The following is a 26,359-nucleotide window of genomic DNA, read 5'->3' on the forward strand; positions in this document are numbered from 1 at the left end:
CTGGTCGAAATCCTGCATGGTTTGTTCCCCTCTGTGGGCGGGGCTCTGCAGGCTCTAACTCGCTCCTCCCCCCGGCGCTTCCAGGAGAACCTGTTTGGAGGGAAGTTCCTGAAGAACGCAGCAGCTTTTAACTTCAGTGGGGCGGTGGGATCTCGGGGAGCTCTCGGTCTGGACCGGCCATCCTCTCAGATCGTTGCTGTCCGCCTGCAGAAGAATCAGGACCTGGTCCAGTCTGTCAGCAGAGCCCTGGAGGACCCCGCCTTCCTCTCCGCCCTCCAGCAGACGCTGACGGGTCTCAGCAGCTCTCAGTCTGCCTCCGTGGAACAGGTGACGTTTCCACTGCTGTGCATGTGTGAAACAGGTGTGCTTTTGGGTAATGCTGCACTGTACCTCTCCCCTCTGCTTCAACTGGTCAAAAACTGCAAATAAATAAATGTAAAAAAGAAAATTCAGAGACTTTCTGAATTTCATCTGCTGATATCAGCAAGCATCAGGTGTCCATGGGCTCAGCTGAATAAGGATTCAGCCATTTAAAACTGACCTGTGGACAAATGCATCCGTGAAAACAGGCTCACATCTCATCCAGCAAACCTGCGACACACACCTGAACATCCTGCCTGGTTCTGCTTTTAAAGAGAAGAACAACATCAGCGTCTAACCTACCGATCCAGTTTATTCAGCTTTCCTCACATCGTCTTCTGTTGACTCGTGCGCATCTAGTTTTTCTCCATCATCAGTTAAACATGTTGATATTTTCCAGGTCCTCGCTCCTCTGCTGCGCTCCTGCTCCACTGCTGCTGCTGCTGGTGATGATGATGATGATGACAGGGTGGCCATCTTTGTTCCCAGCTGCACACCGAGCGGTGCTTTCCAGGAGGTCCAGTGTCAGGGTGCAGAGTGCTGGTGTGTTGACCCTCAGGGGCAGGAGATGAAGGGGTCTCGGACCGTCGCGCGACGACCTCGCTGTCCGTCCCCCTGTGAGAGAGCGCGGGCAGCGGCCCTCGAGGTGAGATCGAACATGGCGGCCGGTGCTGAAATCCACATCCCGGCGTGCTCACAGGACGGAGACTTCCTGCCGCTGCAGTGCGTCGGCTCACGGTGCTTCTGTGTGGACGCTGAGGGGAAGATGATGACTGCCGGGCCAGCAGGGGGCGCTGTCACATGTGAGACTCAGATTTAATGTTTAGAAATAATGAATATTTTTTCCCTCAAATTTGTGTTTCTTCTCTTTTTTATGTTGGAATAAAAAAACAGGAAGAAAAAATATATTTTATTAAAGTGCAAGAAGACACTCGCTCATCATCAGATTGAATTCTGAGCAGCTGCTGTGCCGCACGGACGCTGTAACCACAGACTCGCTTTTTTCCTCCATCAGTGCTTCTAGATTTTTACCTCTGAAAAAACTCAGATTACAGCAGTTCTAAATTATAAGTGGTTCTTCTGTAAAGATCAGTTTTTTTCTTGTTTTGGTTTCTTTGTATTTTACACTTTGTGTTCACAAAGTTACAGGATGCTCTGTTGTTTCGTTTCAGGTCCAGAGAAAAAAACACAGACGCTTCGATCCTCTGCAGGTCAGATCAAACCTGCGCCCGAGTCCAATCAGACCCAAAATTCAGCCTCAATTTTGGGACATTAAACATAAACGGTTTCATCAATTTATGTGACAAATTGTTTGTGTGCTTAATGAACTTTGTCTTTCACATTAATTTTCTTTCTTTCTTTGATTGTTTAAATATCCTCACTCACAGTCAGGCAGTTACAGTTATTTTAACTCAGCGCTTCTTTTCTCTCGCTGTCATCTGACTGAACGACGTGTCTGTTGATACGTTTGTTGCAAATCAGGCAAAAAGGAAAACTGAAAGTTTGAAGAAATAAATACAAGTATTTATAAACGATGTTCTTTAAATTAAAACAAAGATAAATAAACAAAAGTAAATGTCAACTTATGTCACACTAAACTGATAAAAAGTCATTTTTAGGTCATGTGACATACATTTATTTAATGAGTTAGTTATTCAGTTTTTAACTTTAGTAGCTTTTGTCCTCCACCGTCTGAACGAGTCTGTTGTGGTCTCTGCAGGTCGGTGCTCGCAGGCGTTGGCTGAGGTCGAGACCTTCAGACAGGAAGTGAAGAGCATCGTCTCGCTCTCTAACTCCTCCCACATCCCTCTGGGATATGGATTCCTACTGGCCAAAGGTCTGCATCTGACCCGTGAGGAAGTCCAGATCAGCCAATCAGAGGAGGAACTGCAAGTTTCTGAGACGCTACTGAAGCGCCCCAGAGCTGCTCTGCGATTGGCTGCTTTCTCCAGTGAGTCACAGACTTTCAATAGGATTTAAATCAATATTGTGGTATAAAAATGTAGTTACGGTCGTGCTTCGACCTGGTTCCTGTAGTCCCAGGAACGGTTCTCAAGGAACTAAAACATCAAACAAAAGAAAAATCTGAACATTTTTTCATTGGACCTGAACCTTTAGCTTGTGCAGGTTTTTAAATGAGAGTCACACAAGCACTATTTTAAAAAAGGCCTCATAGAAACCAGATGAACAAAATGATAAAGAGCTGAAAGACAGATGATCTGAAGGAAAGAGAAAAAGTTCTCCGAGCACGTATAGCAAACACGTTTTCCTTCATTATTTAAATAAACAAAGAGGCGTGTCCCGCCTTCGTGTTGTCGCACTGACGCTGGTCTTCTTCCTGCTCAGCTGTTCAGATGCTGCTGCCTCCTCAGCGTCGCTCGTACCAGCCGTTCACTCCTCAGTGTGACGCTGATGGACGCTGGCTGCTCACGCAGTGTTACCACAGCACAGGTCTGTCTCACACACACACACACACACACACACACACACACACACACACTTTTTTATAGAAAAAATGTGTTTTTCAGGTCAGTGTTGGTGTGTCGATGAAGATGGAGAGTACATCTCTGATTCTCTGACCAGCCGCTCGCTCAGCCTGCCCAGATGTAAGACAGACACACACACACACACACACGATTCGATGATGCAATAAAGTTCACTTCTCTACGTCAGTCTTTGTCGCAATCATGACTTTTGTGTGTTTGTTTCCCTGCAGGTTTGACTCGCTGTCAGAGAGCAAAGGCTTGCTCCCTGCTCTCCGGTTGGATGAAAGGCTCTGACATCACCACTTCCTCACCTTACCACCCAACCTGTGAGCAGGTATTAGCCCACAAACATGCATACACCCTTTTCCCAGCAAGCACACATCAGCCAGGGATTAAACTTTGTCACATCTCTCTCAGTGACTGTGAGATTCTGCACACCTGCAGAGCTACTGCAGGTGTTACGTAAAGACCAGTGAAACCAGTGAAACCATTGAATATGATTTTTGTAGGGAAACAAACCAAGAAAAATGATTTTTTTTCACATACTTTTAAGTCCTGATAGAACCGTTACTGAGGCAGTAGCGTGCTCTTGTAGTCCTGTCAGGATCATTGTCATGTTGTTACATGACAATGATCCTGACAGGACAGGAGCTCAGTCTGAGAGCGTCCATGGTATTTCTGGCAAAGAACTGAGACAGCCTTATTTAAAAAAGGCTTTAAACTCTGCACTGTTCAAAGCACAGATATATGCATATCTATTAACGTTGCTAATAGATATGCAGATGATATTCTGGGTTTTTTCTGTTGTTGCTGGTTGTATTCCAGCCGGAGACACAAATCCTCTTTGGGGTGTTGTCAGGAAGGGCGTCCGGTCAAAACAAAATCAAAGATGCGGAGCTCCGCGCTGACGTCTGTGGCAGGAGAGCAGCTGAAAGTAGCTTTCAGTGTTTTAAGACCTTCAACTGCTCAAACTGCCTTTACTTGTTTTTCATGATTGTTATTCATGCATTCATTTCATCACGATTGGACTACTGTAATTCACTGTTTACGTGTCTAAACAAAAACTCCCTGGAGCGTCTGCAGATTGTCCAAAATGCTGCAGCAAGGCTTCTGACAAAAAGATCTAAATACTCTCATGTAACACCATTGCTTATACAGCTGCACTGGCTCCCCGTTGAATTCAGAGTCCATTTTAAGATACTGGTTCTGACATTTAAAGCTCTTCAAGGACAAGCACCAGCCTACATCATTGAACTTTTACAGCCCTATGTCCCTAGGAGGTCCCTGAGGTCTTGTGATCAGGGCCTACTTGTTATTCAGCATACAAGGCTGAAAACCAAGGGTGACAGAGCTTTTGCCACTGTGCTGCCAGACTGTGGAACTCTCTTCCTCAGAACTTAAGATCTGCAGATTCAGTGATTACATTTAAAAAAACAGCTAAAAACACATCTTTTTAGAATTGCATTTTGTTAACTTTTGACTGTTTTTGTTTTATACCTTGTGAAGCACTTTGTGATCTTTTATCTAGAAATGTGCTATATAAATAAAATTTTACTTACTTACTTAGATAAAGTTCTATTTCATCTGAACTGTGTGTGTGTCTGTGTGTGTGTGTCTGTGTGTGTGTGTGGGTGTGCGTTTGTTTCAGGACGGTCGTTTCTCGGTGCTGCAGACAGGGGGCGCTGCAGGCTGGTGTGTGAACCCTCTGACTGGAGAGACGATACAAACGGCAACACCAAACGCCACAGGACAGCTGACATGTATACACACACACACACACACACACACACACACGCTCCTCTTAGCGATGCATTCACTGTCTTGCTTGACTCTGTAAACTCTGTGTGGTGCGTTCAGGTCCTAGCTGGTGTCAGCTACAAGGACTCCAGTGTCACCCTGATGGCTCCTTCACTCCACTTCAGTGTGATGTCACTTCCTGCTGGTGTGTGTCTGAGAATGGAGAGGAAGTGGGCGGGACGAGAACATCTCGACAGACAGGCCGCACGTCATCATGTGACCGTAAGAACTAGCTGAGCTCTGTGGTGGGATGGTTGGTGTATTTCCTCCCTGTGTCAGTTTGCGTTGATGAACCTCACTCGTAGCTCATCAGCGCCCTCTAGTTGAATTGTTACTATCACAGTAACCGTAGGATCAACAGGAAGTGGATTGGCTCGCTGTGGCTCGGGTATGATGGTATATATATCCTCTCCAGGTCCTCTGTGCCCCGCCCCCATCATTACTCATGGTGCGCTGGTGTGCCGCCCACCAGCTGATGGACGCCAGAGCTGTGACCTTGCTTGTTCCCATGGTTACCAGAACTCACTTGCTGTCAGCAGCTTCCGGTGTGAGACTGCGAGTCGTAGGTGGGATGGAGACCAGAAGCCACTGAGCGGAGCCTGTCAAAGTGAGATGCCTGACCTCTGACCTCCTTAAAGGGCTACACCGCTGTTTTTAAACTTTTGTGTGTCACTTTTAAGTAAACCTGTTTTCTATTTTGCTCTTTTTAAAATCAACTTTTTTTCTGTTGTCCGTGTTCAGTCTCTCGGCCTCTGCAGTCCGTGTCCTCCTCGCAGCTCTGGGTGTTGCCCTCGTCCTGCTCTCAGATCAGCCGGTTACAGTCTCTGCTGTTCAACACAATGACCAGCAGGGGGCTCTGTTCTGCACAGGTGACCTTACCTGCACCATGCCTTCCATCTTTTCCTAATACTGACTGTTTACAGTCTGTATATTCATTTTCTCTAGTGTTGGTGATACAGAATGCAGGTCTCATTGAAAACATTGTGTCTTTAGGGCAGGTATTAGTTTAGGATGTGGACACTTTTCTTTCCCTGTTCATTCAGTGTGTGTGTGTGTGTGTGTGTGTGTGTGTGTGTGTGTGTGTAGCTTCCCTCGTCTGGCCGTGCTGTGTCGCTATGTGACGACTCCTCGGTCACTCTGCAGTGTGACGGTGACGACTCGCTGAGGTTGATGGTGAGATGGAGTGCTGCTCTCTATGACCTCCCGACCTCTGACCTCCCAGACCTCCATGATGTAGGTGAGCAGACCATAGACTGTATACAAAAGATGGGCATAACCATTGTGACCCATTTGTTTTTGGACTTTCACATGATTTCAGTTTTTTTAGCGCAGAGGTCAAACCCATGTTCTTTTCAACCCTTTTGTTTACAATTATGAGCCAATCAGGAGACAGTTGGGAGGAGCTCGTTTCAAATAGAGGACGATGCAAAGCTGCTCTAGTTGAGCCCTTGAATAAAAGCATGAGGTTGTAAATGAGCCGCAGACGTCCACTTTAAACTTTTTAGCTATTTGTTCAACAAGTATGTGAACGACCTGAGAGGGAACGTGTTACGACCTTTGATGACATCACAGGGAAATCAGGAGAGTTTAAATGGGAACAAATCTGGTTTTATTTTAGAAGACTTTTTTCTCATAAAATTACATTTTGAGTTTATTTTTATTATTTCAGGTCTCTTCCTGAATGAGTCCAGACTTCTGGAGGGACTTCAGGGAATTCTGCGCTCCGTGTTACCATCAGAGCCCAAACTGGTTTCTGTGACTACACCGAGCTTCGGCTGTTCCCGTGGTTACCATCTGGACAGTGACGGCGAGGGCTGTGGTGAGTCTTTGTTCAGCTCAGACATCCAGACTCTGGACCGCAGAGTGTTTCAGTGTGGGGAGTGTGGGATCTCCTTCACTCAAACTTTGGTGCCCTTCTTTTGTGGTTTTCTGTAAAAACTCCATAGTTTGAGCCACGTTTGATCCTTGTGGCTTATATCAGAATAAAATATGCACAGGTGCGTCTTCACCTGGAGCTCAGTAAGAAGTGTGTCGGCTCCATGTCTCCGTCTCTGTAGTCGTCTGTTTGTCCTGTAACTCAGTCTAGTTTCTCTGTTTCCAGTCGTTTGTCCTGCTGGCAGTTTCTCCCAGGAGGGGGCGTGTCATCTCTGTCCTCAGGGGACCTATCAGGATGAAGAGGGGCGGGACTTCTGCAACAGGTGTCCCACAGGGTCATCACCTGCTGGAACATCATCTGTCAGAGAATGTGAGTGTTTTTAAACCAGGAATATTTTTATTTATTACGTGACTGAAACCAAACCGGGAGATTCCGTGTTTTAGGCGAAAGTTTAAACTACATCATGAAGCCACTTCCTGTCTTTATTATATTTATGTTTTATTCTATCTGCGTGACTCAGATGGCTCAAAATACTTCAGTTATTTTATTCTAAAAGCATCGAGAACTGCTTGTTTTATAAACTCGTTAAAGATCTCTGATCTATAATCAGTGTGATTATCAAACCTTAATAGAGAGAAGTGTGAGTGTCGAACACTTTGTGCATGCGTGTATCAGGTGTGACCGAGTGCCAGAGGCGGGGCCTGCGGTGTTCACAGCGAGGTGACTTCCTGCCAGCGCAGCCCGATGTCCTCACGGGCAGGTGGAGGTGCTTCAACAGCGAGGGGGTGGAGCTCGAGTGGAGCAGCAGCGAAAAGGTTCTGACTGATGATGAGTGCTCAGGTGAAGATGTAGCAGCCAATCAGAGAGCAGCTGTTCACAAGTTTGTTTTTGAGCGTTCTCTTTAGTGTGTGTGTGTGTGTGTGTGTGTGTCTGTTGCAGTTCTCAGGAGGTTTCAACCTGTTCCCACATCAGACCTGATTGTTGGAGCTGCAGATGCTGAAGTGCTGCAGACGATGACCTCTGACCTCACTGCCTGTGTTCGGGGTAATGCACGTGTCTCTTATTTTCAGGACTTTCTCCAACATTCAGGAACACTGGATTATTTTCCTGCTCTGGATCCAGCCTCAGCGATCTGACGTGTAACTCTGGAGTATTTTTGGTTTGTGCTGTAAAAATTCATCAACACTGCTGCTGTTTCTCTCACAGCGTGTGCAGCACAGCCTTCCTGCCACCATGTGGCGCTGTTCAACAGCCAGACTCAGTGTGAACTGTACAGCACACACAGCCTGAACACACACTGCAACACCTCCCAGCAGGTACACACCTGCACACACCTACACACACCTACACACACCTACACAAGTAAACATAAGTAAATATAAGAAATCTGGTTTAACTGTTGATTCTGAAATCTATAAATACCATGTACTCCATCAGCAAGGCCAAACAAAGCTTCTACTCTGGTATTATCGACTCTTATGAGGGTAATGCAAGGACTCTGTTTTCAGTTTTTAACAAACTAATTCAACCCCCCAACGCTTTACCACCACACTTCTATTCCTCTGAAACCTGCAACTCCTTGATGATGTCCTCGACTACGAAAATCAATAACATCCACCAGCAACTCAGATCAAATGTTGTGTCTACGCCCTCTCCAGAACCTTTTCTCCTTTTTGAGCCGTTTTCCACTTTTCATCTTCCTGATTTATCTGATATTTCCGAGTTCATATGTAAATCAAAGCCTGCCACATGTTATCTTGACCCCATGCCCACGGGGCTTGTAAAATCCTGCCTCTCTTCTTTACTCATCTCTGCTATCATTCACTCTTCTCTCACCACCGGTATCGTTCCCTCCTTATTCAAGACTGCTCTAGTCACTCCTATACTGAAAAAACCTTCTTTAGATCCCAACAACTTTAACAACCTCCGTCCGATTTCCAATCTACCCTTCATCTCTAAAATACTCGAAAAAGTGGTTGCAGCTCAACTTCATTTACACCTGGTTAATAATAACATCTACGAGAGATTTCAATCTGGTTTTCGCTCATGTCACAGTACAGAAACTGCTCTACTTAAAGTCACTAACGATCTTCTAATCGGAGCTGACTCCGGTCTTCTCACCATTCTCGTCCTTTTAGATCTGAGCTCAGCCTTCGACACTATTTCTCACTCTGTACTTCTAAGCAGACTTTCCTCTCTCGGCATCTCTGACACACCCCTCGCCTGGTTTCAATCATATCTCCTCGACCGTTCCCAGTTTATTCAACTAAGATCATTCCGCTCTCGTCTATTCCTCGTCACCTCTGGTGTACCCCAAGGCTCAGTCTTAGGCCCTCTTCTCTTCATAATATACATCCTCCCTCTAGGTACCATTTTCCGCAAATTTGATCTCCCAGTTTCACTGTTTTGCTGATGACACCCAGTTATATCTCTCTTGCAGACCTGACTCCTCCCTCCCACCTTCCTCCCTTTCAGAATGTCTATCCGAGCTAAAATCCTGGTTTACCTCTAATTTTTTAAAGCTCAATGAGGATAAAACTGAGATCCTCCTTACTGGCACCAAATCCAACCTTTTGAAGGCGAACCATTTCTCACTCACCATTGATAACTCCACAGTTTTCCCTTCTCCTCAGGTTAAGAGCCTTGGTGTCATCCTAGACAGTTCACTTTCCTACAAATCTCACATCAATAATCTCACCCGTTCTGCCTACTTCCATCTACGTAACATTAACAGATTACTTCCTTCTCTTTCCACCCAGTCTACGTCCATTCCTGTCCACAGTCTCGTTACCTCCCGTATTGACTACTGCAATTCTCTTCTGCATGGTCTCCCCCAAAAATCCCTCCATAAGCTTCAACTGGTTCAGAACTCTGCTGCTCGCATTATCACCAGAACCCCTCCTACCAGCACATCACCCTGTTCTTCAGGAACTTCACTGGCTCCCTGTGAAATTCCGGATAATATTCAAACTTCTTCTGCTCACCTTCAAGGCCCTTCATAACCTCGCTCCTCCTTACCTTTCTGACCTGTTAACCACTACCTGTTCTGCCCGTTCACTTCGATCTTCCTCTTCTATCCAGCTTGCTGTGCCTTCCTTCCGCCTCACCACCATGGGAAGCAGAGCTTTCAGCTGCTCTGCTCCCAGGCTGTGGAACTGCCTACCCCCAGAAATAAGAAACATTGGTTCTCTCCCCCAGTTTAAATCCCAACTCAAAACTCATCTGTTCAAATCTGCATATTCACTGTGAATCCACTGTTTGTTAATTTTAGCTTGTGCTTTTGTTTTATTGTTCTTATTTTGCCATTGTTTTACTATGTGTCTTCCTATTGTAAAGTGTCCTTGGGTGACTTGAAAGGCGCTCATAAATAAAATTTATTATTATTATTATTATTATTATTATTATTACACACAGACATAAACACATATCCTTAGAAATGACAGATTTACATAAATAAACATTAATTTTAAAATGTTTTTTAGGCCAGTGGTTTTCTGGGTAATGCTCAGGCTGAGCTGTTTGATTCACTAAGCTGCTATCTGAGAGTGAGGGGCGGAGCTTCAGATCTGCTGGTCATCAGGAAGAAAGGTACTGCTATCATCAGAGCCAGGTGACTGAGGTGTGCTGCAGTTGTGTGTACCTGTGTGCTCAGTCTGGTGTGTGTGTGTGATTCAGGTGCAGAGTTTTCCTCGCAGCAGCAGCAGCAGCACAGTTTTGTGAGGATGAGGATGATGAAGGCGGTCTCAGGTGTGTTCAGGACTCAGGTGTTCTCCTCCAGGCGGACCTCGCTTTCCGACGCTCATCGTTTCTGTCAGGACGGCTGCAGCCACGACACCTGCTGCGACGGATTCATCCTCAACCAGAACAGCCTGGAGGGAGGTACGTTACCACGGAGACCATGGAGACACGGACAGGTGATAGCTGATCAATTGAAAGTGCCTCGTGTCGTCTTCTCTCCATCAGGCTCCCTGCTCTGTGGCTGGTTGAGAGCTCCATCAGTGCTGACGTGCGGGGACCAGGACTGGGATGTGATTGGTCAGGGAGCGGCCAAACGCACTTGCGGGGCGGGGCTTACCTACAACGAGCAGCAGCGCAGTTTCGTGTTTGACTTTGGAGGACAAAAGTTCACCATCAGTAAGAAAAATCAAGTCACGGCTAAAATCCGTCACTGATAAAACAGGTAACCACGTGACTAAAGCACTTCCTGTTTCTTCCTTCCAGCTGATTCTGCTCTGCCAGCTGACAGCAAGAACAAGAAGGACTATCAGGCTTCCATCATCAGCTTCCAAGCCATCTACCTGAACACTGGTACCTGTACCTATTAGAGGACATATTTTAGCACTTCGTGACAAATACATAACAGAGAACTATGATCAGATGTCTCTCCGGTGAGCACACGACCTCCAGCTCTGCTGTTGGGTGTCTGATAGGGAGGAAGTCCTCGTTCTGTAAGCTGGGTGAACCCTTCAGACCACAGCAGATCTCCAGAGCAGAAGGACTGCCCATAAACCAGCTGCAGGATGAGATCCTCTCTGAGGAAGCAGAGCTGCTGTGGGAGAAACTGGCTACAATTACACCAAAATAATAATTTACACCTGCTAGAAAAAAAGACCAGACTCTGTAATGTTTACAACAGCACTTACTTTAGTTTTTCTTAGTGATTTCACATAAACCCCTAAATGTTTCTGCTACATGCTGATTGGTTGGGTAAAGACTTCCTCCATCGATGACGTTTGTTTCCCAGCAATAACTAGACGGTGGATGTTGTAGTGGTAGAAATGATCAGAAGTTCTCAGAGGATCAAAAAGGACCACCACAGAGAGCTCGCCAGTAATGAAACCATGAGACAGGAAGGGACAACTAAAGTTTCAAAATAAAACTGAGGAGACTGTCACTTACTGTTATTCTCTCAGAAAGATTCAAAAATAAAATGTGCCAAAATAATTAAATCACTCCCTGAGAGCTGATGACACTGTTTGTCTCAGTCCTGCTTGTTTGTTGTTCTGATGCAGCTTCGGCCGTCAGCGGTTCTGGTTCTTCTTCGTGTGCTGCAGCTGAGCTCAGCCCTCCTCTGGACGGTTTGTACAAACAGAACCAAAGTCTGAAGTTTCTGTTAGATGGTTGGTGGCGTGTCAGTGAACCAAATGCTTTTATGGGCTCTGTCTGTGTTTGCAGCTTCAGTTCAGCTGAAGTTTGAGACTCTGTCTGAGGACGACGTTCTCGTGGATCCTCAGAGGAAGCTCCCCGCTCTCTCCTTCTGGCTCAACAAGAACAACTACAACTCCCAGCAGGCACAGCTCTGGTGTCTCACACGTATGTGAAGCTGCCTTCTCTTCCTGTAATCTGTCTCTGAACACACATCTGAATATGAAAATGCAGACTCTGGTTTTCTGGGTTCTGCTTGTTGTAAAAGTCCCGTTGACCAATCGTGTAGCAGCTTCAGTTCTCTGCATGTGGAGCACAGGAGGGCAAACCGATTGATAGTTGGCCTGTCATTAGCCATGCTGTTTATATGCTGGAAGCCCTGAAAAATGCTCGGACAGGTTAGTGTCTGTGTCGGGACAGCTGCCTCAGTCTTTCAGGTCATGCTGGTATGACGTCGGCGTTGCTCCTCAGCGGTTTCCTCCATCAGTCCTGAGACGCTGTGTGGTTTCAGGTTGTGAAGAAGAGCCGCAGTGCTCGGTTGCTGACCTCAGAGATGCAGACTCGACGGGTTTCTTCAGCTGCTCATTGTATCCGGACAGCAGAGTTTGTGGAGCTTACGATAAACCTCTGAGACGACCCTGCCGCCCCCTGCTGGACAGAGTGCCCGATAACACCTACAGCAAGAAGGGTAAAGAGGGGAGCTCAGAGAGTCAGTATCATTACTTCATAGCTGCTCCTGCTGTTTTTAAACACCCTGTGTGTGTGTGTGTGTGTGTGTGTGTGTGTGTGTGTGTGTGTGTGTGTGTGCGTTTAGTGGATCTGTCTGGACCGGTGAAGAGTTTCTATGAGAGAGTTTCCTTCAAGAAGATGGTTTCTTACTCCGTACGCAGCCGAGTCAGCCTGAGAGAAAACACACCGCTGTCTGAGGGGTAACCCGCACACACACACACACACACACACACACACAAAGTGTGTTTGGTCTCGTATTGAAAGGTTTCAGAAAATACTTTAAATAGTAAAACCTCAGTGCGGTGGATCTGCTGCAGGTTCATGGAGTGCGAGCGCCGTTGTGACGAGGATCCCTGCTGCCGTGGCGTCGGCTTTGTCCGTGACACCAAATCCAGAGGTATCCATAAAACTGTATGTCAAAGCTGAGCATAGCTCTGTGTGTGGAAAGCTGTTTTTTTCTGTAATCTCTACCATACTTTTTAACGGTAACTCTCCTGGTTGCAAAACGATTTTGTAGAAGTCTTACAGCATAAGCTGTTCATCTGTGACCTCAGTAAACTGAATATAACACGATGAGCATCCAGTAAATTATTCATCTCAGTGGAGTCAGAAAGAAGGCTTATTCCTCAGTCAGATCCACTCATAACATCGGCATTTAAAAGAGCAAATAAGGCAAAAACCACTCAGTGACATCAACGTTGGTGTGTGTGTGTGTGTGTGTGTGTGTGTGTGTGTGTTTGCTTGCAGGAGGTTCTGATGTGGTGTGTTTAGCTCTGATTAGTCTGGGGGTTCAGACCTGCAGTGAAGACGACGTGACGACCTGGAGGACTCAGGACTGCAGACCGTCAGCAGTGAAGACCACACCGGACCCCTTTGGCTGGTACCAGAAACCCGGTACTGAAAACACACACAGACACACACACACACACACACACACACAGCAGGCCTTCAGTTTGTCTGAACATGAGGCTGAAGGAGGCGAAGCTCTGTGTGAATAAAGACTGTGTTCTGCTTTGCAGTGAATCAGTGGAGTTCGTCTCCTGCTCTCTGTCCCCCGTTCAGCCTGCCACCGACCAAAACCAACGGTAAGACTCCACCCACATGCAGATACTCGCAGTAATGCTGTCAAAAGTACTTAAAGTACTGCCGTTACTTCTTTTATCGCTCACCCTGAGTATCCTGTCACAGTTTCGCTGGACGACTGGAGTCTCCTCCCCGACTCTTCAGTCCTTGTCGACCCGTCTCTCTCTACCTATGATGTCATCCACGTGAGCCGTGATATTGCCGATGACAGAGATATGACCAGGAACTGGTGTCTCCATGGTAACCATATCTGTTTTTTTAACTACTCTTTGGTGTACCTCACTGTCAGATCCTGACTCTGCTCTGCTTCCCGTCAGTCTGCCAGGAGGCGGAGTCTTGTGCAGCAGTATCACTCAGTGAGGTGGAGTCCGCCACGCGCTGCGTCCTGTACCCTGACACGACAGTCTGTGGCCTAAGCTCCGCCCCTGAATCCCCCACCTCATCTTCCTGTCGACTGGTCGTGAGAGAGCCCGCCCCCCAGGTGTACCTGAGACGCGGTGTTTTCTCAGAGCCGTCACGCACGTCCGTCTCTATCCCGGGCCAGGGGGTTCTGCAAGGCATTGCCGTGGAAACAGCACTGGCATCAGACAGGAGGACAGTCATTCAGTTCCTCGGAGTCCCGTACGCTCGTCCACCAATAGGATCGCTCCGTTTTGAAGCAGCTCAGCCGGCTGAGTGGATGGGAACCTGGGACGCCACCAAACCACGGTAACTACCCGTGTGACCACAAACGCCTGTCCTACAGCACGTGGTCACCCAAGGCACCCAAAACCAGAATATAGTGAAAAACAGCGGTCTCACCTGTACAGGAAGTGGCATTATCTATCTGCAGATTCCAGATATGAATTAACCCGATAAATGATCATCTTTATCTCTTCGCCCGTCAGCCCCAGCTGCATCCAGCCTGGTGACGTAGCCTCTGCAGCCTCCAGTGAGGACTGTCTCTACCTCAACATCTTCACTCCTGACCTGGTGAAAACTGACTCAACACCCTCGTTATTTCATTTATTCACGTTTTTATTTTCTTTGATTATCTTTGTTTCTGTTTTTTCTATTGTTTGCTGTTAAACCAGAGGGGGCGTGTTCCAGTCCTGGTTTTCTTCTTCAACCCTACGGCCAATGAGAACCCAGGACTGTTGGATGGCTCCACCCTCGCTGCTGTGGGTAATATCGTCGTGGTAACAGCGAGTTACCGGACGGCGGCGCTGGGATTCCTGAGCACAGGTGACTTAAAAACAAACAAACAAAGAGAGAAAAACACACGATAAATGACTCACCTGGCCTCCTCTCCACCTCTTTCTCCAGGTGAGTCTGGTCTCCGTGGTAACTACGGCCTCTCGGACCAGGAGTCAGCGCTACGCTGGGTCAAAGACCACATCTCACTGATGGGCGGAGACAACAGCAGAGTGACGGTGGGGGCGGAGCGTGGTGGTGCTGACATCACCAGCCTTCACCTCCTGTCTTCGTCTCGTCCTCTGTTCCAGAGGATGATGCTGATGGTGAGACCTCGAGTAGTCCTTCTTTCCTGCAGACAGCAGGCGGAGACTAATAACTGTGCAGTTCTTTTATCAGCAGTGGAGCAGAAGAGATGCCCTGAGGAGGAACGATGACCTGCAGACCACGAGCCAACCTCAAAGTTCTTCATCACTTTTTTCTCCTCTTCCTCCTGTAGGGCGGATCAGCGTTTTCTCCATCACTGGTTCAGACTCCGTCCACCTCCAGACGTCAGGCCCTCGATCTGGCCAAAGAGCTCGGCTGTGTGACCTCTGACCTCGCGGCCTGCCTCAGAGCGTCTTCTGTCCACACGCTCAACGCCGCTCAGACAAAGGTAGACGTCCCGGACACTTTGCGCTGGTGCAAGTCCTCGTGTCACATGTCTCACCTGCGCTGTGTTCGCCCCGCAGCTGTTGGCGGTCAGCGGGCCGTTTCAGTCCTGGTCTCCGGTCCGTCAGACCATCACTCGGTCGTCCTTCCACAGAGTGGACCTGCTGCTGGGAACATCAGAGCACGACGGTCTGATCAGCCGTGCTCGCAAGATAAAGGTCAGAGGTCACACATAAACTACCTGTAAATCTACTCAAGAGGTTCAGTTTAAGAAAGTAACGGCGGCACAATTTTCTTCAGGACTTTGAGTCTCTGCAGGGCCGAGCTGACAGCAAGACGGCATTTTACCAGGCTCTGAGCCGCTCACTGGGCGGAGCCACGGGACATGAGCTGCTGAAGGAGGCGGCGGCGTGGTTCTACTCGCTGGATCACAGTCCCTCAGCTGCTGGATACAACCTGTTCTCCAGAGCGCTCAACAACGCCACCAGGTCAGAACTGACTTTGTCTCACACACACACGGGTGGTGAGGGCAGCAGAGCGGGCAATCGGCACTTCACTAACCCCCCTCAGAGACATCTATACTGGCAGACTTCAGCAGAAAGCCAGCATCATCATCAAAGACCCCTCGCACCCTGGACACTCACTTCCCCCCCCCTTCCCTCTGGTAAACGCTACAGGTCCATCAGGTCGAAGACAAACAGACTCAACAGAAGTTTTTACCCACAGGCTGTCAGACATGCCCTACCTCCACCCTGATTGGAGGATAACTGCACTGCCAACACTCATGGACATTACACCTTATTTATAAATCGTATTTCTGTTTATACTTCAATGAAACCAACATCCTACCTCTTTAAACTGTATTTATTATAACATTATTTAGTATAGTTCCAACAGCACCACCCACTCAATGTGCAATATCACTGATCACACTGCACCTCTCAATGCACCTGCTAGTTAGATGGCATGTATGTGTATGTATATAGATGTAAGCGTGTATGTGGAAATATGTGTGTGTGTGTGTGTATGTATGGATGCATATATGTATATATATACATATATGTATGTATGTTTGCAGGTGTATGTGTAACTTGCACATATCTTTCTTGTGTAAATGTAAATTTGTCTGTTATTGTGTAAATACTTACGCTGCTGTGTACTTCACACACACGGAGAGATGCCAAACTGCCTTTCACTGTTCTTGTAACAGTGACAATAAAAAGCTATTCTATTCTATTCTACACACACACTGTGGTCGTGTTTCTGGTAAACGCTTTCATGTGTTTGCTTTGCAGAGATCTGTTCATCATCTGTCCCACGCTCCAGATGGCGAGCCACTGGGCGGAGAACAGAGCTAACGTCTTCCTGTACCACCAACCGGCCTCCAGCGCTCACGACAGGTGTGCAGTGTCTAACTCAGGGCTAAACATCAATGTTGAGCCTTCGCCTCTAACAGGTGTAGTGCTGAATGAATACATAGAACATATTTGATAAGAGGGCGGAGTTCTAATTAACATACAGATACACCCTCGATGTGACTTCTTGGACCATCTGTCTCACAGCAGACACCACCCAGCATGGTGATGGTGACCTACACTGTGTCTGCATCAGGCTGTAAACATCAGAGGTGCTGTTGGGTGTAAAAGGCTCTCCTGTGTGTGTGTGCAGGGCCGACATGTACCTTCCTCTGGACGTTCAGCTCGCCTTCGGGACTCCTCATCATCCAATGAGCTCTCAGCGCTTCACCTCCTCTGATCGGCGCCTCTCTCTTGCCTTGATGACCTACGTCTCCAGCTTCATACGGAGCGGGTGAGGCTAACACTCAAACCTCCGTCTCGTGCGTAGGGAGTGATTTATTTATTTTTTTATGCTCTCAGGAACCCAAACCCATCCCGATCGTGGGCGGAGTCACTTCTGCCCCGCTGGCTGCCAGTGCTGTCCTCAGAGGCTCCGCCCACCTACCTGGAGCTAAGCACCAACCTCCATCATCAGCGAGGTTTGAGTCAGAGCTCCTGCTCGTTCTGGACCCAACTGGCACCCAAACTGACGAGTCTGACAGGTGACAGAGCTTTCTACTGGTTTCTACTGGTTTCACCTGTGCCCTCTATTCTGCTCCACTCGAACCTGCTCTTCAGTTTGCTCCTCTGCTGTCTTATTCAGCACTCTGTTGGATTCAAACCTTCCTGTTTTCTGTTAAATCTACTTTTCTCCACCTTTACAGAAACAAATAAAGAGTTTATCTGATTACTCATTCTAAACTTTAACTCACAGCTCAGAGTAGTGAAGCAGCAGAGAGTAAGGGAAACCACCTTTCTGACTTTTCTTTTTGCTTTGGTGTCCAGGTGCATCGGGGGCGGAGCCTGTTCAGCCTGCGCTGACCTCTGAACTCCCGGTGGCTGCTCCATCCAGCCAATCCCAGACTGAGAAAGATGCCTACAGCTAAACTAATGACATCATCACGCGCTTAGGGGACTTCATGCAGCTTCATCTCCCATAATTCACCTTGATTCAGATGGTTGCTGTTGATCAGTTTTGCTCATAATCATTAATAAAAAGCATCTTAAACTCTCAGCTGTGCTTCTCGTTTAATCAGGGTTCAGGGTTGAGTTGCTGTACAATCATCCAGCTTTGTTCAGTGTGAGGTTTGGATCAGGGAGACTTCCAGGACGGTTACTGTGAAGCAAGTTTGTGAGAGCTGGTTTAACAAAACCGTGGCCATCACCATGGTGGCTTTTAGCATCCTACATTTCACTAAAAGCATAAAAAATATGTGACAAATAAAGCGAAAGCCTGTTCGAAGAAGCATCAAAGATACGCACGCACACACACACACACACACGCACGCACGCACACACACACACACACGAACACACACACAAACACACGCACACACATACACACGCACAAACACACACGCACACACATACACACGCACACACACATACACACACACACACAAACTCAACCACACACGCCCACGCACGCACACACACACAAACTCAACCACACACACACGCACACACACACACACACACACAAACTCAACCACACACACACACACACACGCACACACACACACACAAACTCAACCACACACACACGCACACACACACACACTCACAAACACACACACTGTCACAACTCTTGTTTTTCCTGCATAAGCAGAAGAAAACTATTTATTATAATCATTATTTTTACACTAAAAAGAAAACAATCAGAAACTTTGTGCAGCTCAACTTTTACAATGTGGCAGCGTCTCCTTAAAACTTTAAACTTTTAAATACCTGCTGTTTTCGGTTTTGAATATTTCTTAGTCCTCTTCAATGACACAAAAGTGTTTCTTGTCCAATTACTTGATTAATCGATAGAATCATCATGAGCTGCAGCACTAATGTCCACTCATATTTCTTCTTGTGGAAAACTGGAAACACGCCTGAATTTCAACATTTCTTGTTATTGTTCCAAGCGTTGAAGTGTTACCTTCCACCTCAAGCCTGAAAAGTGACGTGATATTTCTCCTTGACTGAAAACAAGCATTTGTTCCTCATAAATTTACCAATTTTGTGATGCATCAATCACAGCTACGCACAAAACAGCAACAACAGCCCAAAGTTTATGTCAACTTCAGTGAAACCAGAAAATCTCATTTATTGAACCTGACGTATAAAGTACAAACAAACGGCTCCACCCGTCCTCGTCCAGCAAACCTGACGTCTCCCGAAGCCAGCCGGCGAAACCTGGCAACGCTTCCACCTTCAGTGTCGAGCGACAGTTCCTCCTAAACCTACTGTTTTAATCCCACATGTAATAATTTATGAAGGTAAAAGTTAAAATAAACAAAGATGAGTTGAAAGATAAATTGAAGAGTAAAATCTTAGACTGTTTTTTCCACATGCTTTGACACATATCTGAAAAACTGTGTGTCACAAACACACCTCTGTACAATCTACACTTAACGGGCTGCTGAAGCTGGTGAATGTGCGTTTATTTCCATATTGCTCTATGATGTTATGGATCCATCCCTAAAGCTGCAGCGTTCCGTGTCAGCACACTCCATCAGAGATTCCTCGTTTGGGTTGTTTTTTATCTCTCAGGTTTAAACAGCTGCACAAACAGACAAATAAGAATGAAACAGTGGGAGAAACAGGAAACTGGGCTGTGACCACAGAGTGGAGCTCTGCTGTTGCTGAAACCCAATGGCATGTTGGAAGGCGGAGGAACGCAGCCCCTCCCCCCCTCTCCCCCACCTGTGTGCAGGTGAGGCGGGTGTATAAAGGAGTCTTTCTCTGGATGGAAACAGACTCCGGCAGCCGCTCACACTGAGATCTTTGTCACAAACTTTCGGATTTCCTGCAGAAAGATGGAGAAACTGCTCGTGCTCTGCCTCGCTCTCAGCCTCACCGCCTCAGGTTGGAAAACTACACCTAAACTACACCTTTGCAGTTTTTACATCTTCTGTTTTACTCTTTTCCAAATGTTCTGTCTCAGACTCGAAACAAAATAGAAATCGAGCATCAGAGGAACACAAACATGTTAAACAATGGAAACAAAAGCTGTCATAGATATAAAAGAGAAAGAATAGTCCTTTAGTTTAGCGACGGTCTGGAGCTGAGTGGACTCGGTCTGAGTGTTTCCATCATTTATTAACCTGCTGATTGATAAACTGTCCAGAAATAGTTTAATTCAGTCTTCAAACTTCTTTTGTGTGTGAGCATCGGCCTCGAACCCTGAGATTCACCTTACTGTGACGTCTGTCTCATGTTTCAGTGCAGCACAGTTTGCCTTTCTACAGTCTGTTGTCTTCATCATTTACTTCATTATTATTATTTTAACCTCAAAAAACAGCAAATCTCAGCATGTGAGAGAACCATCAGATATTTGTGCGGCTTCACGTGTGGTGGTGAAGCCTCATTGGGGGGGAAAGATGTTACAGACTCAATCTCTGTTTTATTTGGTGTTTAACAGCTGTTAGTGTGAAAGAAGTGATCTGATGGTTATAACTGTTAATAACTGGGTCAGTTTGGATGTTGATGCTTCAAAGATCCACTGTGTTCAGCTTTTTAAATGTTCAATACTCACGTTCTGAATAGACAGACAGACTCATCAGTGTTTACTGAGCTCTGCAGTGTGAAATTCATCAGCTTGTTTCACACCCATTTAAAAACTGTTCTTGTTCCATTTGTGGCCTCTGAAACAAACTTGACAGACAACAGCACATCTGCTCCCAGTACCGCCAACAGCACATCTGCTCCCAGTACCGCCAACAGCGCATCTGCTCCCAGTACCGCCAACAGCGTATCTGCTTCCAGTACCGCCAACAGCGCATCTGCTTCCAGTACCGCCAACAGCGCATCTGCTCCCAGTACCGCCAACAGCGCATCTGCTTCCAGTACCACCAACAGCGCATCTGCTCCCAGTATCACCAACAGCGCATCTGCTTCCAGTACCGCCAACAGCGCATCTGCTTCCAGTACCACCAACACCACCGCAGAGGGGATGAACTCGACGACCGCCTCTCCGAATATCACCGGAACGCTCACGACCCCGCAGAACAGCTCACCTGCAAACACAACAACAAACAATGCAACCTCTACAACGGCTCCGCCCGGTAACGGCACCAACACCCATTCCTCCGCGACATCCTCCCCTACCACAGCAAGCAACGGAACGGCCACAAACCAGTCGATCACAACTCCGAGCACGGCGGCGTCTGCGGCCAGCAGTAGTGCGGGGGTTCCTGGGTGGGGCATAGCTCTGCTGGTCCTGGCGGCTGTGGTTTTGCTGCTGCTGCTCCTGCTGCTGATCGGACTGGTGAGTGCACACAGTTCACCTTCACCCCAGGAAGTCAAATCACATCTTTATAGACACCCCACAATCCATCACAGCAAACATGGAGACCAACACACTGCATCCGTTCTGCTCCGCGGTGCGTTCAGGGACTGCGCCACACTTGGTAACTGCCAGGGTTTCAAATACCAGCATTTTATCAAAGCTGCATCTCACAGACACGCCCAAAGCATCCTTTGGCATCACGTTCTGGCCTCATTAGGTCGAGGCATGGTCACATTTTAAATTCACTCAAGTTTATTTTCTTAAACTGCGAATCAAGTGTTTCCTTTACACAGGTGCACTTTGGCCCTTTGGTTTTTAAAGGGTACCCCACAGTCACAGCACTGCTGCCTCACAGTGGGTCCTCTAAGAGACTCAGCCTGTACAAAATTCAGTATTGTTAAAAGAATATTTTTTCCATTCTAACAGGAGTCAATCAGCAGTTTGTTTGGTAAAGTTTGGTAAAGCCTCTTTTGTACAGACAGAATCTGGACGTTTCCTGCATCCATGACACCTGACTTATTATTTCCATCATTTAAGGTCATTTTGATCTACTGTCACATTTAGCATCATAAATGCCATTATAGTTCATTGTTAGGTGGTTACCAGGCAGCATGCCAGCATCAAATGTCATATATCATAACATTAAAGTTAAATTAGACGTAAATGTTATGAAATTAAAATAATAAAATGTTTCTCTGTTTTCTATCTAAAGAATTGCTAAATAAATGTAATGTTATCCTGTTGGTCGGTGGTTGCTGGGCAACATGATGACATTGCTGTAATTAGAGCACAAATTGAACAATCTGTGCAGTGTATCAGATCCTCGGGCCTGAGACCAAACCAGTTATTACCTTACAAAGCGTTTCGCAGGTCTTTAGGCTTCTCCGCTTTCTTTCCGTCTAGTTTTAAATATCCTCTTTGTCTTCAAAGTTACTGCAGTCAGTTCCTTTTTTTAACCACAAAGAAATCAACACAAGTTTGCTGAGCTTTCCATCCCAGTAATCAAAGTGCGACGTCTGAAACATGCTGGTGACATCTGCAGCCTGCTGTGGTCTCAGCACGTCCTTCCTCCAGAGTGCTGTGGTCGTTATTTGAGTCCTGCATGTTCTTTATGACTTGCTGTTAATTCAATCATCGGTCACCCTGTAGATTTTTATCAGCACCAATTTTACATTTTAACTAAATCCTAAACTTTTTTTGCTCACTGAGAAATCTGAGGCAGCAGAAAAAAGAAAGAAAGAAAAGCAAAAGGCAAATTCCCCCGAGGTTTGAGCGATTATAAGAAACACCACACTTCTGACTCATGGACGAGGACTACAGGACTTTTATTCTTCGCTGCGAGAGCAACCATCGTGAGCGAAACACGACACCAGCATTTAGCATTTGCCCCGGAGCTGGACCAAAGTCAGAGCGTTTTGTGGCTCCATTTGGAGATAAACTACTGACTCAGGGTTCACTGAATTCACACAAAATCTGAGACTGATTCTGTGCATTTATGTGGCAACAATAATAATAAAGACTGATTGGCTCGAGCGCCCTCGGTAGACAGTCTAAGTTTCTGCCTGATGGCCATGTGTATTTGCACACAGCAAACATAACTCGTGTTTAATAAGCTTCCTCCTTTCATCATCACTGTGGATTTTAAACATTCAGACTGAGTCAGGATAACTGTTTTGTCTCTCCAGCTGGTGTGGTGCTGCTGCTACAGGGGGCGCTCCCAAGGCTTCAGTCCCTACGACCACCTGAACAGCAGAGACGACATCCCTCTCTACACCACTCACGGGCGCTTTGAAGCCACCAATGGGAGATCATACGTGAGTTCAAACTTACAGATATTTGAAACGTTCACGTAAAATTACTCAAGTCCTCACAAAGAGGGCCTCAGTAACCACTTGGAAGTCCTCAGAGGGCACCCGCCAGTCTGCCCCTGGTGCTCGTGAGGACACCTCACACTGCCAGTGTCCATATTGGATATTTGTCACTGGTTTTTCATAGGCCAGCTCAGAAGTTAGCATCATCCTGGTTCCCTCAGCAAAAAGCTCATGGAGAAAATAATCTGCATACAAATTCAGTGGGATTATCCTCATGAATGAACACACATTTCATAATTGTTAAAGTAAACCATTAACAAACTGCATCAACATTAGATGACAATATCTAAAAGTCTCTAACGTGTTAACTACAGACCTAATTTAACACGCGATGACTGACCTGAGACAGCGGACACAGATGTTGTGACATCATCGATTGGCTTTGAACTCTGACCATCCGTCAGCGTGACCACATGTGGACGAGAAGGTGGAGCGCTGCGTTATCAGCTCATGCTACGCTAGCTATGTTAGCCTGTAAAAATGCAGAATCTCATCATATATCAGTCTCATCATATCTCAGTCTCATCATATCTCAGTCTCATCATAGTGGCATGACACATTTTGTATCAGGCTCTAAACATGACTGCTGGCACCTCTAGTGGACGTTAGAGAAACTGCAGCTTTTGACCCTTGCTTGTGAGGACCCTTCTAAAAGCTATTGTCTTTCAGGAGGTGAACAACCCAAATGTTCTCGAAGGGAAGATTACAACAATGTCCTGACAAACATAGAGGTGTGTATTTGAAGCTGAAGGCGCAGACACACAGCAGAGAGTGCGCCGGCTGCGTCCTTGTGTGCGCTAACGTGACGCCTGGGAAAACGTCTCATTCGAGCCCGTTCTCTGCTCATTCCCTGCAGGAGACGAGATTTACATTAGTCTCGTCTCACTCTGATCTTCTCTTAGACTCTGCTGGTAAATAAAAACTCCAGCCTCTGCACCGCTCATGTTATCTGGAATAAAATAATGGAATAAAAGTTTACAGTGAGTCCTGCACTGAAATGTCCCAGAAGGTCCCGTGGACGCAGAGTGACAGCTCGTGGACTGGGATAGTCACAGTTAACTGAAGTTTAAACAGGAAATGTAAAGAAATCCAGGTCGAACCTTCCCGTAATTTAATAAAGTGACTATGACTGAAAGGAATTGGACAAACAAGGGTTGAGTGGATATTGACTTTACTAAATATTTTTAAAAACCCAGGCACTAAAATACGTTAGCTCTTGTTATCAGCACGCGCTGGGTAAAGTAACGCCGCCTTTTCATACGTCTGTAAATCATTACTGCCGGTCACAGTTTACATTCACCACCTTTTCCCCTTTGTGACACTAACAGTTATTTTATCTGCAAACGCCGATAACAGGCGTAGGATTTATGACACTTACTGCCACTTTCCAAAATCAATAATTAAGATAATATTGACTGCATCCGCCCACAGTTGTTGTGTTATTGGTGAATAAATGAGGAACGAGTGCTGCTTGAATAATCTCGATACTCATCCGGTTGTCGATCTTTTTCAGGAGCAGACCGAGCGGCCGATGAGGAGCTAAACACGGACGCCCGCTCATCGACCAACTCAACACGTTTACTTTGTATCTCTCAGTCTTTTTTACGAACATCTGTCATAATTACTGTTTTAATGTCATGGACATTAATTTATTGTCTGAAGGGAAAATCAGAAACACGGAGTTACACTGATCGGTGGATTTAGGGTGTCATTTATATTTTACTTTTGTTATATGTTTATCATGTCATCATAATTACAACACAAACTTTACATGTTTGTCTCTGATTTTCATTCCTTCTGTCTGTTTGACCAGTATTACTTTGTTTTCTCTGAAAAATCCAAATCATTTCACATTATTTTGAATTCCTACGTTGATGTTGTGACTATCGTTAGGTTAGATTACTTTAGATTATCTTTTGTCAGTTTTTGCGACAGGATGTACACTTGCCATTGCATTAGGTACACCAGTTAGGCTCATCCAAATATCTAATCAGCCAATCACATGGCTCCAACTCAGTGTGTTCACACATCTGGACATGCTCAAGCCAGGCTGAAGTGATTTAAGTGGCCTTGGTCGAGTTCTTGGTCTGAGCATTTCAAAAAGGGGAGATGTGCTGGGACTTTCTCACAGCAGCATCTCTAAGTTCACAGAGAACGGTCCCAAAACGAGAAAACACCCAGTGAGCAGCTGGGAGACACCGCCAGAGGTCCAAGGAGAATGGACTGCTTTGAGCTGATAAAGGCAACGGTCACTCCAGCGTCCGCTCGTTACACGTCGAAGCCCGAAGCCGATGGGCTTCAGCAGCAGGCGACCACACCGGGTGCCACTTCTGTCAGCTAAGAACAGCAAACTGAAGCTACAGCTCACAAACACTCACCAACTCAAAACCCATTGAGGGTTTTTAAAAAAACAAAAAAAACAAACGCTAATGCATCTTTTCCCCATGTTTTTATTTCCTGGTAATAACTTCTGCTGTTATTTGTGCTTCTGTTGCGTGTGTTGGTTTGGCAGCGGCTCCCATGTCCCACTTTTTTGTTTGTTATGTTTGCAGCGGGACAATCGTGGCCTGAAAGCAAATCCTCATTGTTTGAGGTTTGATTCATCTTTTCAAACGAAAGTCTAAGTTTATTCTTTCCAACAAAGCAGCTCGGTCACAAAGACAGAAAGAGAAGGCGGACGTGGAGCGGGCGGAGGAATGTATGAACTTGGGAGCGTTTAGCAGGAGTGATAAAGCAGATATCAACATAAAGAGACTGGGATGGGCTCTGAACTGAGTCAGCATCACAGCAACTGTTACCAGCGAAGAGAAACACGCTCTCTCGTTTTAGGTTTCCATTTCTCTGGGCTTTTTTAAATCTTTTATATTTTATCTGAATAAACAAATCTGCAAAAGTTTCTTGTATAGTTGTTTTCCATCATGTCTATTTATCTTGTTACAAGTTTGTCTTTGTTTAACTTTAACACATCGTTTCCACAGCATCAATATTGTATATTCATCTAAATGTAGAAGGTAGAAGATACCATGTTAAAGATGAAGCCTTCAATTCAGTTCAATCTTATTTACACAGCGCCAAATCACAACAGTCGCCTCAAGGTGTTTTCTATTGTAAGGTCGACCCTACAGTAATACATACAGAGAAAAACCCAACAATCATATGACCCCCTATGAGCAAGCACTTTGGCGACAGTGGGAAGGAAAAACTCCCTTTTAACAGGAAGAAACCTCCGGCAGAACCAGGCTCAGGGAGGGGCGGGGCCATCTGCTGCGACTGGTTGGGGTGAGAGAAGGAAAACAGGATAAAGACATGCTGTGGAAGAGAGACAGAGGTTAATAACAGATATGATTCGATGCAGA

General features: G+C 46.2%; 2 protein-coding genes and 1 long non-coding RNA gene across 5 annotated transcripts in view; 2 read left to right on the plus strand and 1 right to left on the minus strand.

Moving 5' to 3' along the window:
• tg (thyroglobulin) overlaps window positions 1-18,154 on the plus strand; it is a 27,958-nt gene extending 9,804 nt beyond the window's left edge. The window contains exons 9-48 of the mRNA XM_013274993.3: window positions 1-327; window positions 761-1,163; window positions 1,533-1,571; window positions 2,081-2,311; window positions 2,707-2,811; window positions 2,889-2,966; window positions 3,077-3,180; window positions 4,495-4,606; window positions 4,704-4,865; window positions 5,059-5,250; window positions 5,385-5,512; window positions 5,730-5,880; window positions 6,313-6,462; window positions 6,745-6,888; window positions 7,195-7,359; window positions 7,459-7,563; window positions 7,726-7,835; window positions 10,002-10,107; window positions 10,195-10,398; window positions 10,483-10,653; window positions 10,741-10,827; window positions 11,532-11,597; window positions 11,695-11,832; window positions 12,176-12,352; window positions 12,479-12,593; window positions 12,711-12,790; window positions 13,141-13,287; window positions 13,413-13,478; window positions 13,582-13,716; window positions 13,794-14,184; window positions 14,364-14,448; window positions 14,550-14,700; window positions 14,782-14,975; window positions 15,149-15,304; window positions 15,381-15,518; window positions 15,601-15,788; window positions 16,596-16,700; window positions 16,969-17,109; window positions 17,178-17,359; window positions 17,643-18,154. The exon at window positions 1-327 is cut by the window's left edge and continues 182 nt beyond it. Of these exons, the coding sequence (XP_013130447.1) occupies window positions 1-327; window positions 761-1,163; window positions 1,533-1,571; window positions 2,081-2,311; window positions 2,707-2,811; window positions 2,889-2,966; window positions 3,077-3,180; window positions 4,495-4,606; window positions 4,704-4,865; window positions 5,059-5,250; window positions 5,385-5,512; window positions 5,730-5,880; window positions 6,313-6,462; window positions 6,745-6,888; window positions 7,195-7,359; window positions 7,459-7,563; window positions 7,726-7,835; window positions 10,002-10,107; window positions 10,195-10,398; window positions 10,483-10,653; window positions 10,741-10,827; window positions 11,532-11,597; window positions 11,695-11,832; window positions 12,176-12,352; window positions 12,479-12,593; window positions 12,711-12,790; window positions 13,141-13,287; window positions 13,413-13,478; window positions 13,582-13,716; window positions 13,794-14,184; window positions 14,364-14,448; window positions 14,550-14,700; window positions 14,782-14,975; window positions 15,149-15,304; window positions 15,381-15,518; window positions 15,601-15,788; window positions 16,596-16,700; window positions 16,969-17,109; window positions 17,178-17,359; window positions 17,643-17,743 (6,030 nt within the window). The 3' untranslated portion in view covers window positions 17,744-18,154. The remainder of the gene's footprint in view (window positions 328-760; window positions 1,164-1,532; window positions 1,572-2,080; window positions 2,312-2,706; window positions 2,812-2,888; window positions 2,967-3,076; window positions 3,181-4,494; window positions 4,607-4,703; window positions 4,866-5,058; window positions 5,251-5,384; window positions 5,513-5,729; window positions 5,881-6,312; window positions 6,463-6,744; window positions 6,889-7,194; window positions 7,360-7,458; window positions 7,564-7,725; window positions 7,836-10,001; window positions 10,108-10,194; window positions 10,399-10,482; window positions 10,654-10,740; window positions 10,828-11,531; window positions 11,598-11,694; window positions 11,833-12,175; window positions 12,353-12,478; window positions 12,594-12,710; window positions 12,791-13,140; window positions 13,288-13,412; window positions 13,479-13,581; window positions 13,717-13,793; window positions 14,185-14,363; window positions 14,449-14,549; window positions 14,701-14,781; window positions 14,976-15,148; window positions 15,305-15,380; window positions 15,519-15,600; window positions 15,789-16,595; window positions 16,701-16,968; window positions 17,110-17,177; window positions 17,360-17,642) is intronic.
• On the minus strand, window positions 11,938-14,891 carry LOC112848162 (uncharacterized). Its single transcript, XR_003222120.1, has 3 exons — window positions 14,754-14,891; window positions 13,190-13,290; window positions 11,938-12,338 (listed from the first exon to the last, which is right to left on the minus strand). It is a non-coding gene; the product is annotated as an uncharacterized LOC112848162 (long non-coding RNA).
• Window positions 18,155-18,591: 437 nt separating the features above from the next.
• On the plus strand, window positions 18,592-25,900 carry LOC102082702 (putative protein TPRXL). 3 transcript variants are annotated; one of them, XM_019364225.2, is made up of 5 exons: window positions 18,592-19,709; window positions 20,507-21,111; window positions 22,818-22,946; window positions 23,673-23,734; window positions 24,517-25,900. In XM_019364225.2, the coding sequence occupies exons 1-4, from the start codon at window positions 19,661-19,663 to the stop codon at window positions 23,721-23,723; spliced, it is 834 nt and encodes a 277-aa protein (XP_019219770.1). In that variant the 5' UTR covers window positions 18,592-19,660; the 3' UTR covers window positions 23,724-23,734; window positions 24,517-25,900. The 3 variants fall into 3 exon arrangements, with proteins under 3 accessions (XP_019219770.1, XP_025767122.1, XP_019219771.1); XM_025911337.1 differs by having other exon boundaries at window positions 18,592-19,708; window positions 20,533-21,111; XM_019364226.2 differs by lacking the exon at window positions 23,673-23,734.
• Window positions 25,901-26,359: the final 459 nt, after the last annotated feature.

This window comes from Oreochromis niloticus, linkage group LG11 (assembly GCF_001858045.2).
Source record: "Oreochromis niloticus isolate F11D_XX linkage group LG11, O_niloticus_UMD_NMBU, whole genome shotgun sequence".
NCBI classification, from domain to species: Eukaryota; Metazoa; Chordata; class Actinopteri; order Cichliformes; family Cichlidae; genus Oreochromis; species Oreochromis niloticus.

Coding starts and splice junctions, on each gene's coding strand:
- LOC102082702 (XM_019364225.2), top strand. CDS start 19,661: ATGGAGAAACTGCTCGTGCTCTGCCTCGCTCTCAGCCTCACCGCCTCA. Junction 21,112..22,817: donor TCCTGCTGCTGATCGGACTG/GTGAGTGCACAC, acceptor TTGTCTCTCCAG/CTGGTGTGGTGCTGCTGCTA. Junction 22,947..23,672: donor CCACCAATGGGAGATCATAC/GTGAGTTCAAAC, acceptor ATTGTCTTTCAG/GAGGTGAACAACCCAAATGT.